The 17,500-nt window shown below is 41.4% G+C and overlaps 1 protein-coding gene across 1 annotated transcript in view; it reads right to left on the bottom strand.

Annotated features, from left to right (window-relative positions):
- The window catches only part of LOC147019826 (complement C3), a 271,920-nt gene that overhangs the window by 80,263 nt on the left and 174,157 nt on the right, over window positions 1-17,500 (bottom strand). Inside the window, exons 24-25 of the mRNA XM_085894593.1 lie at window positions 6,694-6,751; window positions 6,491-6,577 (exon numbers count right to left, since the gene is read on the bottom strand). Coding sequence (XP_085750719.1) covers window positions 6,491-6,577; window positions 6,694-6,751 — 145 coding nt within the window. The remainder of the gene's footprint in view (window positions 1-6,490; window positions 6,578-6,693; window positions 6,752-17,500) is intronic.

Below are 17,500 nucleotides of genomic sequence, written 5' to 3'. Positions count from 1 at the left end.
AATTGACAATGGAAACAACTATTCAATCAATATCATGCTGAACAAAAATAACTTGGATTGAGATAAATATTTTGGCTCGACCTCATTTATATTCCAACCAAAATGTTATCTTGATTTCAGATAGTAAGCAATAATGCAGTCCGAAGACGGGAATCCAAAATCATATTCATCACAAAAATAATATGGCTATTTTCATAAAATGATGTCCTCAAGATATTGAGGCAGACAAACAGAAGGAAATCGACAGAAAGATGGAGATGGCCAGATGAGAGAGAGAGATAGACAAAGATATATGGACATGGACAAAGAAAGATATATATATATATATATATATATATATATATATATATATATATATATATATATATATATATATATATATATATATATATATATATATATTGTGCCAAGATGATCATGAGCTCTTTAATATCTTAATTGTGGGCAATATGGTTCTGAAGACTAATAGTCAGATGGTTAAAAAAGAAGTTAATACCATAAGATTGCTGGGATTTTAAATTGCTAGAATCAGGCAACAAGGCTTAATTTCCTGTTATATTATCTTTACTCACTAGCCTATTTTTTTTTCTGCTGCTTGCACATGTAATCTCCATTTGCGGGTTTCAGAAAATGGAACGGAATCTTCCCAGTACTCAAAGTATCCACCGATATTTTCATTAGATAAGCTTTAAGGTCAAAGTTGTGATACTTTGGTGTTCGTATAATCTCATGTCTTTGCCAAGGATTGGATTAGGGATGGTGTGATGATTGCCCTTCCTTGGGTTTGACGTGAATGCAGTGTGTGCATGTGCGACACACGGGACCAGTAATGGAGCTCAGTGTTCTCAATAAAACCTTTGTGAGGTTGAATGCATTGTGATCGGTCTGATCATTTGTACATCACGACATTACAGATGGTCACATTGTAATGCTTTGTTATCTATGTTCATGCTTCATGGAGTGGTCAGGTCAATGTGAGCACTCTGACCTCATTTGGAACGATTGCTTTTCTTTCGTGCTGCATGACTTTTCTGAGATGAGGTTATTGAAGTTTTTGCAGATGTGCCAGGAGATTACTCTGCATACACTGTTGTGCCTTTGTGTATACAGCTGTTCTAATGAATTTTTTGGATCCTGAAAGGTGATAGTGCATTCTGCTTCTATCTTGCAGAAACTACACTTGTTTGTTTGAATCAATCATGTAATTTTCATAAATCTTGTGACATTCTTAAAGCCATTGATGTGGTGTCCTTTGATCTTGGGCATTCATTAAAATTCAATCTCCATCTCAGTTTAGCTGCCTGTTTTTTCTCCACTCAAATGAGTCTTTCCTGTTTATTCACAATATGTCCAGGCTACTTTTTTTAATTTCCCTGCTCTTGTGTCACTCTCTCAATTATTGATGTGAACTTGTTGATATTTTGCTTTCAATTCTCCTTTTATTCTTTGCAATCATTGTGCATGTATTGTCTTTTGTTTCATTTATTTGCAAGATTCAAACCTTGCCTCCAAAGGTTTCATTTCAAAACTCGCCTCCAAAGGTTTCATTTCAAACCTCGCCTCCAAAGGTTTCATTTCAAACCTCGCCTCCAAAGCCAGTCGCCGACTGGGAATCCTCCATCGTGCAAAGTCTTTCCTCGACCCACCTGAGCTCCTGACCACTTACAAAGCTTTCGTCCGCAGCTGGATGGAGTACTGCTCTCCCCTCTGAGCTGATGCTCCTGCCTCCCACGTTTCTCGTCTTCGCGCTGTAGAAACCAAGGCATTTCGGATCATTGGCATCTCCCGCAATGAGGCTGAGTCTTTGGGCCTCTCACTCTCTCACCACAGGCTGGTCGGTGGTCATTCTGTCTTCTACCGTCTCCTCTCCAGCCTCGCCCCCCCCCCTGCTCTCTGCGATTTGTCCCCACCACATTTCCGCAGGGCGCTCAAGGTCCGCCAACTCACTCTGTTCAATCCCATTCTTCCCTCCAGGCCTTCAAAACAGCTGTTCAACACCACCTCTTATTGTCCCCCATCCAAATCCTCGATCTTTTCTACCCCGTTAATCCGCCCCATACCCTCCTCCTTCAAATTCCCTGCTTTCCTTCCTGAAAGTGCCTGTAATGTCCATCTTGTATACACCGTGTTCCCTGCCCCCGTGTTCCCCTCTCCCTTCCACAGATCTTCTAATGTCTCTGTTCCCCACTGGTTTGTCCTTCCCACTCCTGCCCCTCTTGTCTCATGCCCCCCCCCCCTGCTGTGCATTGTGTGTTAGCTCTTGTAAGAGCCTCGACAAGGTATACAAAAAAACCTCACCTGTGAATGGAGGGAATAACCCATTAGCTCTCACCTAATCAATTAAACCCGGGTGACTCGGATTACAAAAATTAAATCGACTCCTCCCCTGCTCTTCAATACAAAGAAGCTGCATAAAGAAACCATGAAACGCTCCCAATGTAAGCCCTTTGTCTCAACTTTGCCAATATATATATATATATATATATATATATATATATATATATATATATATATATATATATATATATATATATATATATATATATACTAGTACGTGCCCGTGATATAATAATAATAATAATAATAATAATAATAATAATAATAATAATAATAATAAAAATAAATAAATAAATAAACCACACAGGCCGTTTCTTCGCTCTCACGTGCCCGTATGTGCGTGACCCGGAAGTTCGATATTATTCGCAGTTATGATTATTCGCAATTTACTTTTAATACCCAATTATTCAATTAGTGCCAACGTATGTTACCTTTTCGTAATATCGTAGCAAGGAAAAACAAAAAGAGAAGAGAAGAGAGAGAAAAAATTTACTTCCTGGTTCGGAGCATACCAGCACTCTGATGTTCCCGAAATTTATACACCGTCTAATATGAAAACAATCATAACTTGGGCCATTGTGTTTATCGAAAATGCGCATAAGAAATCGATAAATTATTAGAATACACGAAGTCATCACTCTCCAGAAGCCCATACATTGTAACCCGTAATGGGGAACGTGGCTGTGCTTCCCTTCCCCATCAGCCACGCCCACGCAACAACGTGTCTTCCCATTGGTTTGGTAAATAAATGGCCATAACTTGGGAAGCACTTGTACGATTAATATCAAACCTTGAAAAGGCACATCCTCAGGTCCCCAGCAATATACCTGGCAAGTTTCAATTAGATCGGACCGGAGGTTGTCGAGAAACAGCGGTCTCACACACACACACACACACACACACACACACACACACACACACACACACACACACACACACACACACACACACACACACACTGCTGGAATTATATATATATATATATATATATATATATATATATATATATATATATATATACATATATATATATATCTCTATCTCCTAATGTCTCTGTTCCACATGGTTTTGTCCTTCTCACTCCCGCCCCTCTTGTCTCATGCCCCCCTTGCTGTGCGTTGTGCGTTAGCTCTCACACGAGCCTCGACAAGATATACAAAAAAAAAAGATGAGTTTGGGATATATTTTTGTTTGTTGTTTTCTTTGTGTTTATGCACAAGTTGCATTTGATATTCAGTTGAATTCTTCACTGACGTGACCAATCCTCACTCATCATTCTGTGCACCTGGTTGAGCTCCTTGAGGCCACCGCCTCCTCCTCATCACAGTCAGTACAATCTCAGGATGCACTGCTTTTGTAGAATATTTTGTGGATCGTAAGCAGTTTCCTTATTTTGGTATTATCCAGCAATTGTCGATTTCTGATTGTGGACAGTTTATTATTCATTTGTTCGTATACAGCTTAAGGTTGTGGGGGAAGCATCATTGGATGAGGGCACGGTTGCACCACAGGTTAGAGCAGGAATTTGTAATTTTGCCATCGTGCCAGCGATGCCTGCCTACTCTTTATGAAAGACATCATGCGATCTTTCACATTCACAATTGAATGCTGGCAGAAGGGATTCCGTTTTACATCCATCCGAGGGACGGCGCACACATTGATAAATCAACCTGCCTGTGAAACACCGGGATGACAGTTTATAGCTGGATCTTGGATTCAAACCCAGGCTCGACAACTTATAGAGGCAATTATGCATACCTCTAAGGCCATCCTGTTATCTCGACAGTTTACCATAGTGCAACTGTATTGGAGCACTGGCACAACTTCCTGTTTTTATAGTCTTGATTTTGTTTTTGGGGAAGAGACATGTTTTCAAGATTAACTTTGTTCTACACATTTATTCCTTGGCATTTCTCTGTGAAAGATTGGTGGCCATCTTCTACACAGAGGTATTTGTTTGATACTTCATTTCACATTCTGTATTGCTGTTCTTCGGTCGATTTTAATGTTATCTGTTGTTTTACCTGCTGTCAATGTGCATTTGGCACATTTATCGAGTTCAAATTGAATATAATTTAACCCTTTGAGGACCAAGGGACACATATGTCCTTAAATTTTAAAGTGGTGTATCTCTGATATTTTCCCTGTAATTTTAGATTTTGTCGTTAATACATTGGCAAAGTTAGTACATTATGTTTGTACATTGGCAAACATTGTAGTTAATACTGGGTAATAGCTTATGTCACACCGTTTCGACAATTTTTCCGTTGTTTCTTGATGAGAAAAGCATGTACTTTTCATCATGCATGCTCTTGAATTTCAATTTAAAAAATGAAAAGTTAGCCAAACTAACAATACAATTGGACTTAAATCTGAAAATTACCTTCAAGATGCTTATGGTCTCAAAGGGTTAAAATATTCTATTTCGAAAATTGTTTTTATCATTATTTACCTTAACTTTGAACCTTTTTGAACATGTACAGTGACCTGCAAAAGTATTCATCCCCCTCCAAAGTTTACACATTTTGATGCCACCTGAGCTTATATCATGATGTTTTAAAATCAAACTTAATATATAGTCTTTACAAGCAACTCCAGTGACAAAGCTAAGAAAAAATGCAGATAAAATCACTTTAGGAGCAAATTATTTGTTCAAAAGGTTACAAAATAAGTGCAATAGGTTTCACCTGAATGTAATCAGTGGAATGACTTAAAAATTAAGCTACCTAACTTATCTAAGGAGTTTTAAGATGCAACTCACTTGGTCAATGAACAAGGCAAACATGAAGACCAAGGAGCTTTCCAAAAAAGTCAGACATAGTGTTGGAGAAGCACCATTCAGGAGAGGGTCATAAGAAGACTTCAAATTCACTCATCATCCCTTTGAGTAAGGTGAAATCCATCATTAAGAAGTGGAAGACATATCATACCACCCAGACTCTTCCCAGATGAGGTCACCCATCCAAACTCAGCAGCCGGGCAAGCAGGAAATTCGTTTGGGATGTCACTGAAAATCTAACAATGGCTTTGAAAGATCTGGAAGGTTCTGTGTCTGAGATGGGAGTCAGTGTTCATCAAACAACAATATCACGTTCCATCACAAAGCTGGCCTCTATGGACAGGTGGCAAGAAAGGAAGCCATCACTGAAAAAGACACATCTAAAAGCTCGTATGCAATTTGTGAAGAAAAGCATCTCAATGATACTGCAGGCATGTGGAGAAAGGTTTTGTGCTCAAAAGAGATAAAAAATTGAACTTTTTGGTCTAAATTCAAAGTATTATGTCTAGTGGAAGCCTAACACTGCACATCACCCAGTTAACACTCGTTAACTGTCAAGCACGGTGGTAGAAAAATCATGGGGCTGCTTTTCACCAGCAGGGACTGGCAAGCATGTCAGGATAGAAGGGCAATGGATGGTGCAAAGTGTAGGAGAATCCTTGATGAAAACTTGCTTGAGTCAGCCATGAATCTGAATCTGGGTAGGAGATTCAAATTTCAGCAGGACAATGATCCAAAGCACAAAGCTGAAGCCACATTGGAGTGGCTGAAGGAGAAGACAATAAATGTTCTCGAGTGGCCCAGTCAAAGTCGTGACTTGAACCCAACTGAGCATTTATGGCGACACTTGAAGATTGCAGTCCATCGACGATCCCCATAAAACTTGACAGAACTAGGGCAATTTTCACATGAAGAATGGGCAAATATTTCACCATCTCATTGTGTAAAGCTGGTAGAGACCAACCCAACAAGACTCGTAGCAGTCATTGCTACTAATGGTGCTTCAACCAAGGACTGACCTTGGGGCTGAATACTTTTGCAACGAATGAATTTTGATTTGTACATGTTTTTTGCAGGTATTCCTGACATGTAACCACCTTCAACTATAACAGTGTCTACTTTGATTTCTTCAGTTATGAATAAAAAAGTTCATTTGGAAAAATTGTTTCTACATAATTCATCTAAACATGGTATTATTGGTAGGAGGTGAATACTTTTGCAGGCTACTGTATCTTGTCTGATCCCACCATGAAATCTACAACTTGGAATGCCTTCAGGGCATCCTGTTGAGGTAATGTTCTCCAGAAATATGACCTTAAGTGCACTGCTTCAATAAATACCACCTGAACTTCTCGAATATCCAGGGAATCTAACCTTGAGCACTTAGGAAGGCTGACATCTCAGTTCCAGGAACGACATTTTGTGGCGTCTCATTATCAACGACGATCACTTGCTGTCCACCTGCGAAGCAGAGAATAATGAAAACAAGGTCATAAAATGTATAATATACGAAGAGAATGTATAGAAAGTAAGGATAATGTTGACAATGGCAATAATTAGGAAAAAGGACATCATACCATGACGCCTTGGTTGAACAGACCAACTGCGAGACATTTCTTCATAATTCCCTTCAGGCTGAAATATTTACAAACCGAACAAAAACATGTTAGTAATTTCTCACAAGTCATAATAAAGATAAAAAGCCATGTCAAAAATTATATGGTGTAGAAAGTAAAAGAAAACTAAGGACAAGTTTATTTTTTGCAATAGCAAGTACAGACATAATGTAAATGCACTGAGGTTGGGGTAAGAGTTGGTATGCATTGCCAGAGAATGGTTTACCCAAAGGATTTCCACTAAGATTTACCCAATGCAAGTAAAGATGTATCCTCCACCTTCCATTACCAATATAAATAATGTACACACATTTGATATGTCTAGATGAGAAATAAACTCTCTCTCTGCCGATAGCATTTAAGGCCATCTCCACTGTCATAGCCAATGTGTAGCTCACAACAAAATATTGTCATCTCCTCTCCCTGTCAAGGCTGGAGTGTCCCAAAGAAGTATTCTCAGCCTTACCCTATTCCTACTATTCATCAATGATCTTTCTAAATCTCTCAAAATTCCTCTATCACTTTGCTGATGGCTCCACCATCTGCCGTGACATTTCTCATCCTTCAGATAGACAGACAGCAGCCTCTTCCCTCTCTTTAGAGCTTCACAAAATCACAAACCGTTCAAACATTTGGAATATACGTCTTTTAATCCTGAGAAATCCCACACACTCACTTTCTCCCCCTCTGAAAGGACCATACCGCAAACACTCCCATCCACTTTCTCAACAACCCTCTCGTGTATGTTCAGTCACTCAAACCTTTGGGTCTCACTCTCAGACATGATCTTTCTTAGTGGAAAAGCAACATTTCAAAAGTTGGCCTCCAAAGCCAGTTATTCTCCGTCTACACAAAAACTACAGATTCTCCATCATGCAAAGTCCTTCCTTGGTACACCTGAACTCCTATCAACCTACAAGTCCTATTAACTCCTTTCATCTGTAGCTTCATGTAATACTGCTCTCCCTTCAAGCACCTTGTTCAGGTTGATGCTGTGCAAAGCAAGATCTTAAAGATCATTGGAATCTCTTGTGACGAAGCTGAGTCTATGGGCCTATCACTTTGCCATCATCGACAAAATGGTGATTTCTCTGTCTTCTTCCACCTCCTTTCTGGCACCCTCTGACCTCTCCGTGCTTTGTCGTTGTCCCACCCCCTCCCACCCCCAGGTGTCTGCAGACTGCACATAGTCCATCAGCAATGCCTCTTGTGGTGAAACTCCCAACATATAGCATCACTGCTCAACTCCATTTAGTTGTTAGTTGGAGAATATTTTTGGTTCTGGGATTATCCCATTTCTCCCATTAACTGTTAACTCAGGGAAAAAACTATTTGACCCGGTCAATAAAAAGGAGTGAATTTTTTCTCACAAACATCTCCTCCGGCACCAACTTCTCCTTCTCCTCCCCCACCTCTTCCACTCATCCTACACCAGTTTCTCTGCATTAAATTGTTTTTGGGACAAAGCTCTTCCATGAGCCTCGACTATGAATCCAATTTTTTTTCCTTTTTACTCCCCCCCCCACCCTCACCCCCAACCACCCACCAGCCACCCTCTTTCTCTTACTTATTTATACGAGTGGGGCAACTTAGCATAACAATTGTGCATTTTGTGAGGAAAGCACCAAATTTGGCACACTAGTAGCCTAACATATTCTGAACAGATTTGGATATTGGGCCATCTCAAATTCAGCCGCTGATGGCTGTTGCAGCCATTTTCCACTGCCATCAAAAAATTTGAGATGGCCCAATATTCAAATCTGTTCATAATATGTTAGGCTACGAGTGCGCCAAATTTGGTGCTTTCCTCACAAAATGCACAAATGTTATGCTATATTTAGCTAAGTTGCCCCACTATACCCCCATTTGAACAGAGATTCCTTCCCTTTATATCCCCACCTACAGTGGGGAGAACAAGTATTTGATACACTGCCGATTTTGCAGGTTTCCCCACTTACAAAGCACATAGAGGTCTGTAATTTTTATCATAGGTACACTTCAACTGTGAAAGACGGAATCTAAAACAAAAATCCTGAAAATCACATTGTATGATTTTTAAATAATTAATTTGCATTTTATTGCATGAAATAAGTATTTGATACATCAGAAAAATAGAACTTAATATTTGGTACAGAAACCTTTGTTTGCAATTACAGAGATCAGACGTTTCTGTAGTTCTTAACCAGGTTTGCACAGACTGCAGCAGGGATTTTGGCCCACTCTTCCATACATATCTTCTCCAGATCCTTCAGGTTTTGGGGCTGTTGCTGGGCAACACAGACTTTCAGCTCCCTCCAAAGATTTTCTATAGGGTTCAGGTCTGGAGACTGGCTAGGCCACTCCAGGACCTTGAGATGCTTCTTACGGAGCCACTCCTTAGTTGCCCTGGCTGTGTGTTTCGGGTCGTTGTCATGCTAGAAGACCCAGCCACGCCCCATCTTCAATGCTCTTGTTGAGCGAAGGAGGTTGTTGGCCAAGATCTCGCGATACATGGCCCCATCCATCTTCCCCTCAATATGGTGCAGTCGTCCTGTCCCCTTTGCAGAAAAGCATCCCCAAAGAATGATGTTTCCACCTCCATGCTTCACGGTTGGGATGGTGTTCTTGGGGTTGTACTCATCCTTCTTCTTCCTCCAAACACGGCGAGTGGAGTTTAAACCAAAAAGCTCTATTTTGGTCTCATCAGACCACATGACCTTCTCCCATTCCTCCTCTGGATCATTCAGATGGTCATCGGCAAACTTCAGACGGGCCTGAACATGTGCTGGCTTGAGCAGAGGGACCTTGCGTGCGCTGCAGGATTTTAATCCATGACGGCGTAGTGTGTTACTTCTGGTTTTCTTTGATTCTGTGGTCCCAGCTCTCTTCAGGTCATTGACCAGGTCCTGCCGTGTAGTTCTGGGCTGATCCCTCACCTTTCTCATGATCATTGAGGCTCCACGAGGTGAGATCTTGCATGAAGCCCCAGACCGAGGGAGATTGACTGTTATCTTGAACTTCTTCCATTTTCTAATAATTGCGCCAACAGTTGTTGCCTTCTCACCAAGCTGCTTGCCTATTGTCCTGTAGCCCATCCCAGCCTTGTGCAAGTCTACAATTTTGTCCCTGAAGTCCTTAGACAGCTCTCTGGTCTTGCCCATTGTGGAGAGGTTGGAATCTGATTGATTGAGTGTGCACAGCTGTCTTTTATGCAGATAATGAGTTCAAACAGGTGCAGTTAATACAGGTAATGAGTGGAGAATGGGAGGGCTTCTTCAAGACAAAACTAACAGGTCTGTGAGAGCCGGAATTCTTACTGGTTGGAAGGTGATCAAATACTTATTTCATGCAATAAAATGCAAATTAATTATTTAAAAATCATACAATGTGATTTTCAGGATTTTTGTTTTCGATTCCGTCTTTCACAGTTGAAGTGGACCTATGATAAAAATTACAAACCTCTACGTGCTTTGTAAGTGGGAAAACCTGCAAAATCAGCAGTGTATCAAATACTTGTTCTCCCCACTGTATACATAAACTCTGGAAGAGTACATACAGCAAAACAAAAACCTGTTTACCCTCCCTTCTTCTTTGCAGTTTATGTACTTTGTGAAAAATAACTCCTGTAGCACAATCTTTGGCACTTGCTTGTGGAGTTAATAATCCTGCCAAAAAAAGAAGACTTCTAAAGCCATGTCAGGCGAGTGATGCTGCGGATTGTGGTGTAGCAGCTGACACTTAATTAGAAGTGGGTGGTTCTGTTTTTTTCAGACAACAACTCAGCCAGTTTGCCCACCTAATGTTTATAGCTATCATCCCAGCTTCAACAAAAAGTTATTTTTGAGAGATTCTGGGGCTTATCGCATTTTGGTTGGAAAACATACGTGTAAACCCAGAAGAGATACTAGGCCTTCCCTCCCACCTATAGCACATGGAAGGTTGAAAAGTACCAGCACCACGTTGTTCAACATTCTTCTGGAAAGATCCATGCCCCTCCCTACTCTCAATTCTATAGAAACCGTGGAGGAGAAGGGTTCAACAAAACTCCCTTATCTGCTGTGATGGTGATTCTTGAAGAAATACCAACAGACAGGTGAGCGCTTTGTATATAAGTATATCAATGCATAATTACTTTGTTAAACACAAAGCTATGTCGTACCTCAATTAATTATTTCACATATTAATTATTTCCCTTTTTCATTACAGCATGTTTAAAATGTCAAACTCTATAATGGGAGGATTATGGCTTTGAATCAAAGCATTTTTCTATACTGATGTATATTTCGAACTGGAGCAAGTGGATTCAACGATTGACCATGTCGAGGTAAAGTTTCATATATTTTTAAATATAATGCGAGCCAAACAACTCTGTTGTATGAAGATGAAGTAATGCATATCCTTATTTTCACAGCAAATCCTTGCATAGTTCATGAATGAAAATGTTCTTTGTGAAACTCGGAAGGAGTTCATAGATTTGTTTCAAGACTTTTTGAACGACTTTGACACAGAAACTGATGTATGTTTTCATCATTCATGTCTGAGGTTTTGGTCTCACTCGAAGAACTGCCATCTGACAGGTGTGACTTATTTAAATTAGTAATATTCAAAACTATCATGTGGTTTGGGGGGGGGCTATTAAATGATGAATATTAACATTCCATTAACATTAATCATGGCTTTGGTAAGAATTTGGCTTGTAAAAAGCAACTTGTGTGTATTTCCAGCTCGAGAAAGACATTCAAACAGGCTTCAGTTTGCCTTGCAGTTAAACACTCCACAAACGATGACAGTTGATGGCTTTGTATATAAGTATATCTGTGCGTATTTACTTGGTTATACTGGTCAGTTTGCCATTGTACCTAAAATTAATGAAATATTTTTCCTTCCGAGCTTTGAAGAAAACTCAGCATTGGAAGTGAATTGCTTTCAGGAACTTGTATTCACTCCAATGTTTCACACAACTGAGTCAAGCATTTTTAACTGTACTCCCGGGCTCTTGTTCCAAGCTTGCCCTCAGGCAACTGGCTATTTTACCTTCTCCCATCGATGGTATCACACACCATTTTCAGAAACTCACTCAACTGCATTCCAGAGAAGAATATCAGTGCAAATGGTGCTTTTGCAACACTTACCTGTGAGCTCAGCTCCACTTGAAGCACACTCTACGAACACACACGACCACTCAATGTATCAATTCCACAATATTTGAAGTTGCCAAGCCACCGGCAGGAGTTGAGCCGTTGGAGTTCGGAGTGGAAGGGTTGCCAGCAGGAAGCCGGGGTCGAGACCCATTCGCTCCTCCAGCGCGTCGTCGGCTAGGCCAGGCCACAGTGAAGGCCGGACGACCGAGGAGAATCGTACAAGCAGCTCATCAAGCCGCCCAAGCGATTGACGCGTTCGCGATGTATCGGGCCAAATGGAGACACCAGGGGTCGCCGATAAAAAGGACCCATCGAGTCACCACGAGGGTGGCCAGGTAGCCGGCCCGGTCTCTCAGGGCCTGTTCCAGTCATCCCGGCCTTGAGTACATTAAAGGCTCACGAGCCCGGTTCTTTCTTTCTTGGGTTTTGCATGAAAGTCTGTGGTGCCTTGTCCTTAAGTAGAATTGTTGTTAAGTGCCTGTATGTACATTGCATAATAGACATCGGCTGTAGGCTTTTGCTCGTGTCCTGTCCCCTATCCCCACTCATTCATTGCTTGCATGCCTGTGTTCAAATAAATGTCCCCCATTGTTGAATGTCACCTGCTCATTGCGTCCCTTTCCTCACATTGACTGCCATGGAGCGTTCGGGGAATTAACTGGATAATTAAAGCCGATAAACATAATAATCTCGTCCGACGGGACTTGGCGATATATAACCGCTCGGCATTCGCATACGGAACGAGCCGCTTAAGCGGCTCGTTTTCGTGCAGGTCCCGTCTCACAGTATAAACTCCCAGTATCTCTGTCCGCACGAATAATTAGGTACATCGACAATTCGGCGATCGACCCTGTAGCGCGTGGACAGAGGGATTGGCTAGTTTATGGTGTCTTAAAAACACCCGTAAGCTGGGTTTCGGCGTTTGTCTGGAAGCTACGACTAGATTGTGTGTTCGGTGGACGCGCGGCCTGGATTGGGCTGAAAAGGTCATGCGCACGCCGCCGAACTGGCGGAAATCTATAACAATATACGAGGTGTGTTCAAAAAGTATCCAACCTTAATTTTTCTTGCGTAAACAAATGAAGCTAGGGAGGCGTGCTTTGGTGCACGTATGGAGGCAATCCTAATCCGTATGCGTGAATATTTTCCCGCCTGCAGAAGCTGTCAGTCGCCGACAGACCGCCGATTAGTAAGGAAGTGTAAGTGAGCGCCATCGGATTTTCGTTTTTGACAAAATGACGGATCACTGTGGTCTCATCGCCAGTGATCACTGTGTTGAAGAAGTTGGGATCGCTGTTCACAGTCTCCAGCATGTCCTGTGCGATCTCCAAACGGAGTTGCTTCTGCTCGATCGTTAGCAGCTTTGGCATGAACTTCGCTGAGATTCTCCTTAAGCCAAATCCTCAGTTACAATGGAATGAATGGATCCAATGCTGACGCATGCCTCGTCTGCAAGTTCTCTGATCGTGATTCGACGATCCTGCATCAGCAGGGTCCTCACTTGGTCAATGACGATCTCATTTCGGGATGTTGAGGGCCTACCAGAACGTGCTTCACTTTCCACTGATGTGCGACCATCTTTGAATCAGTTGTACCACTCTTTTATCTGTGTGGTGCCCATTGCTTCGTTCCCGAAGGCCTGTTAAATCTTGCAGATCGTTTCCACTTTGGAATAGTCAAGCTTTACACAAAATTTGATGCAGTAGCGTTGGTCAAGTTTTTCCGTCATTTTGTCAAAAACGAAAATCCGACGGCGCTCACTTACACTTCCTCACTCATCGGCGGTCTGTCGGCGACTGACAGCTTCTGCAGGCGGGAAAATATTCACGCATACGGATTAGGATCGCCTACATACGTGCACCAAACCACGCCTCCCGAGCTTCATTTGTTTACGCACGAAAAATTAAGGTTGGATACTTTTTGAACACACCTCGTATATATATAAATAATACATATATATATATATATATATATATATATATATATATATATATAAATATACATATATAAATAATACATATATATATATATATATATATATATATATATATATATATATAAATATATATTAGGAAATGGCCTCATCCGTAGCACCTAGAGGCCACAAATTTTGGGCATTGTCCTTCAGAATCTGCACACTTTGGCTTTGAAGGCCGTTTAGAGGACACCAAAGGCCGCTGCAAAGTGTATACTGTCAGATCCCGCTATTCGCGGGGGATACATTCCTGAAAAATGCTACATGTACTGGATGGATGGGAATACTACGCTTACCACAGTCTAGCGAAGGATACCCCCCCCCCCCCTCTTCTACACAACAGTATTATCCATGTGCTTCAAGTCGGTTTGATTGCCATGTAACAGGGATCCGTCAGAGTAACTCGTTTGTTACACGTGATGCTAAGGTGACAGCATATGTAATTTACAGACAGGCAGACAAAATTAATTATGTATGTGTAAATACCTCTTGTTTGTAAACAGGACTAGGTATGGATTTCCCACACACAGAGGCACACATGTCACATGTGCAAATAGCTGATTAAGATAACTGGCAATGTGGCAAGGTGGTTATGTACATTAATTTTTACTGGGGCTGCCCCATTGGTGGGACCCAGAAGAGAGGAAGATTCCACCCAGAAGGAAGAAGAGAACAGAGAGAGGCTCATGTGGAAGGTCAAGTAAGTCGTCCATGGAGGTGCTTGTGAGGCGGATCGTGAGGCAGAGATGACTGTGGTTCACTCTGCAGAGGAGCACAAAGCCTGGTTTAAGGCCTACTCATCATAGCTCGAGGCTATTTTTACTTTGTCTTTGGACACCATTGTCACTGGCTCTAGTCTCGTTTCTGGTTTCTCAAAGTGGGCAGCATCGAGTCCTGCATCCACCCTGCACATTGTCGACAAAGGGAAGTCCTACCTGCATTATTGTCTTGTTGTACAAGTGTGATCTGTGGTGCCAAGTGGGTTAGGTTTTGCATTTTTTTTTTTTTTTTTTTACACGGTGCCATTTGCAAGCATTCACACCCCTCAACCTTTGTCACATTTTGTTGTGCTACCACCTGAATTTAAAATGGATTAAATTTAACTTTTGTCACGAATCCACACAAAATACCCCATAATGACAAAGTGAAAACAATTTTAGACATTTTTACAAATCAATTAAAAATGAAAAGCTGAAATGTCTTGTCATGAAGTATTCAACCCCTTTGCTATGACACTCCGAATTGAGCTCAAATGAATTACAAACAAGTAGCAAAAGGCATCAGTTCAATTTATTCTTGAAGTGTGTAACAAATTTCATAAAGAAATACCTCTTGTTTGTAAACAGATCGATTGCTGAGAAAGTGGTGCAGAATATACATGGTTGAGTAACCAGATTACAATCTGAACTGATGGTCATAGATCAGGCGGTTTGAATAACAGGAAATACTTGATGTCAGCAACATTTTTTTGGCATACATAGTGAAAGCTCATGGAAGAACTAGAACAGAGGATAGATCAGGATGCGACATAACAAAAGGTCCAGCAGAGAGAGAAGGGGGGAATGCCAACAGTGGGGTAGAGAGAGAAAATAGATGGAGACAGTCAAAAATCTGAGATGGTGATAAAAAGGGATGATCTGAGATGGTAAGAAGCTGTTTTGAAGACCTCAAGGAAAGAATGAAATTGAAGAGAATGTGGAAGTTGGTTATACAGGCAGGAAAAAATAATAGGAGCAAATGAGTGGAGGTGACCAGTGGTTCTGGGTTTTGGCACTTTTTAATAGGAGGATGCTGGTGGACTGCATGTGTTCTGCAGATACCTGGGGGGAGGTGGGGCAAAACACAGAGAGAGCAGAGGATGCAAGACCAGAAAGGAGATGGAAGAAGACAAAGAGACCACTGACATGTATGTCTGCGATGGAAAAGTGATAGGCCCATCGACTCAGCTTCATTGCGAGAGATTTCAATGATGTTGAAAGCCTTGGTTTCCATGGCATCGAGCTGAGCAAGTTGTGAGGCAGGGGCACCAGCCCAGAGGGGAAAGCAGCATGCCATCAAACTGCAGATGAAAACCTTGTAGGTGGATAGGAGTGAAGGTGTGCCAAGAAAGGACAATGCACGATGGATGCCCAGGCATTAACTGGCTGTGGAGGCCAACTTTGAAATGTGGCTTGCCCAAGAGAGATCATGGCTGAGAGCGACACCCAAGCATTTCAGTGACTGAACTTTTTTTGAGAGGGTTCTTGAAGAAGTTGACAAAGGGTTTGTGGTATGGGCCTTTCAGAAGGAGAGAGAGAGAGACAGAAAGACAGACAGGGAGAGAGAGAGAGAATGTGTGGGATTTCTGAGGGTTAACAGACATATTCCAAGTGTTTGACCAATTTGTTAATTTGTCAAGGTCTGAAGGTAGGGAAGAGGGTGGAGTCATCAGTAAAGAGATAAAGAGGATTTTCCAGAGGTTCAGAGAGATCATTGATGAAGATTAGGAATAGGATCGAGCTGAGAACACTGCCTTGTGGCACTCCAGCCTTGACAGGGAGATGAGAAAAATGGATTGTTTGTAAATACCTCTTGTTTGTTTGAATTGTAATAATAGTTTTGCAACTATGCTCTGGAAACAAAGGTTAACCTCAATTATTTCTTAATACCCAACTTGTTTCCATGGAAAGTGACAGAAATTTTTTTGGGGGAAATCTCTAAATATCAAAAGGAACCAGTTCACCACTTGCTTGATATGTGTACCAAATTTCGGAAATATATCTTGAGGGGATTTGTAGTTTAGCTCCAGAAACGAAATGTGACGGACGGACGGACGGACGGAACCCATTTCTATATTCCCCGTCAACTTCGTTCGTTGGCGGGGGATAATAATGTAGAAATATGTTTCCCAAATGAACTTGTTTCTTCATAACTGAAGGGACAAAACTAAACACTATTGTAGTTGAAGGAGGTTACATGTCAGGAATACCTGCAAAAAACATGTACAAATCAAAATTCATGAATTGCAAAAGTATTCATCCCCATAGTTCAGTATTTGGTGGAAGCACTTTTTACAGCAATGACTGCTGTGAGACTTTTGGGGTAGGTCTCTACCAAATTTACACAGTAAGATGGTGAAAACTTTGCCCATTCTTCACACTGTAGTTCTGCCAAGTTTTATGGGGATCGTCGATGAACTGCAACCTTCAAATCTTGCCAAACTGTTCAATTGGGTTCAAAGCAGGACTTTGACTGAACCACTCAAGAACATTAATTTCTTCTAATTCAGCCACTCCAGTGTGGCTTTAGCTTTGTGTTTGGATCATTGACCTCCTGAAATGTGAATCTCCTATCCAGTTTCAGAATCATGGCTGACTCAAGCAGGTTTTCATCAAGGATTCTCCTGTACTTTGCACTTGTCCCTTCTATCCTGACATGCTTGCCAGTCCCTGCTGATGAAAACAACCCCATAACATGATGCCACCACCACCCTGCTTGACAGTCAGGATGGTGTTGACTGGGTGATGTGCAGTGCTGGCTTGTGTCAGAAGTTATGAATGCTTTAAATTTAGAACAAAAAGTTCAATTTTTTCTCGTCTGATCACAAATATTTTCCACATGCCTGCATTTTCATTAAGATGCTTTTTCACAAACTCCCTATGAGCTTTTGGATGGGCCTTTTTCAGTAATGGCT

Source organism: Eptatretus burgeri, chromosome 9 (genome assembly GCF_056783735.1).
Source record: "Eptatretus burgeri isolate ZD-2024b chromosome 9, Ebu_testis_v1, whole genome shotgun sequence".
Lineage (NCBI taxonomy): Eukaryota > Metazoa > Chordata > Myxini > Myxiniformes > Myxinidae > Eptatretus > Eptatretus burgeri.
The sequence above is the reverse complement of the archived record's forward strand: the minus strand, read 5'-3'. Positions and strand labels throughout refer to the sequence as shown.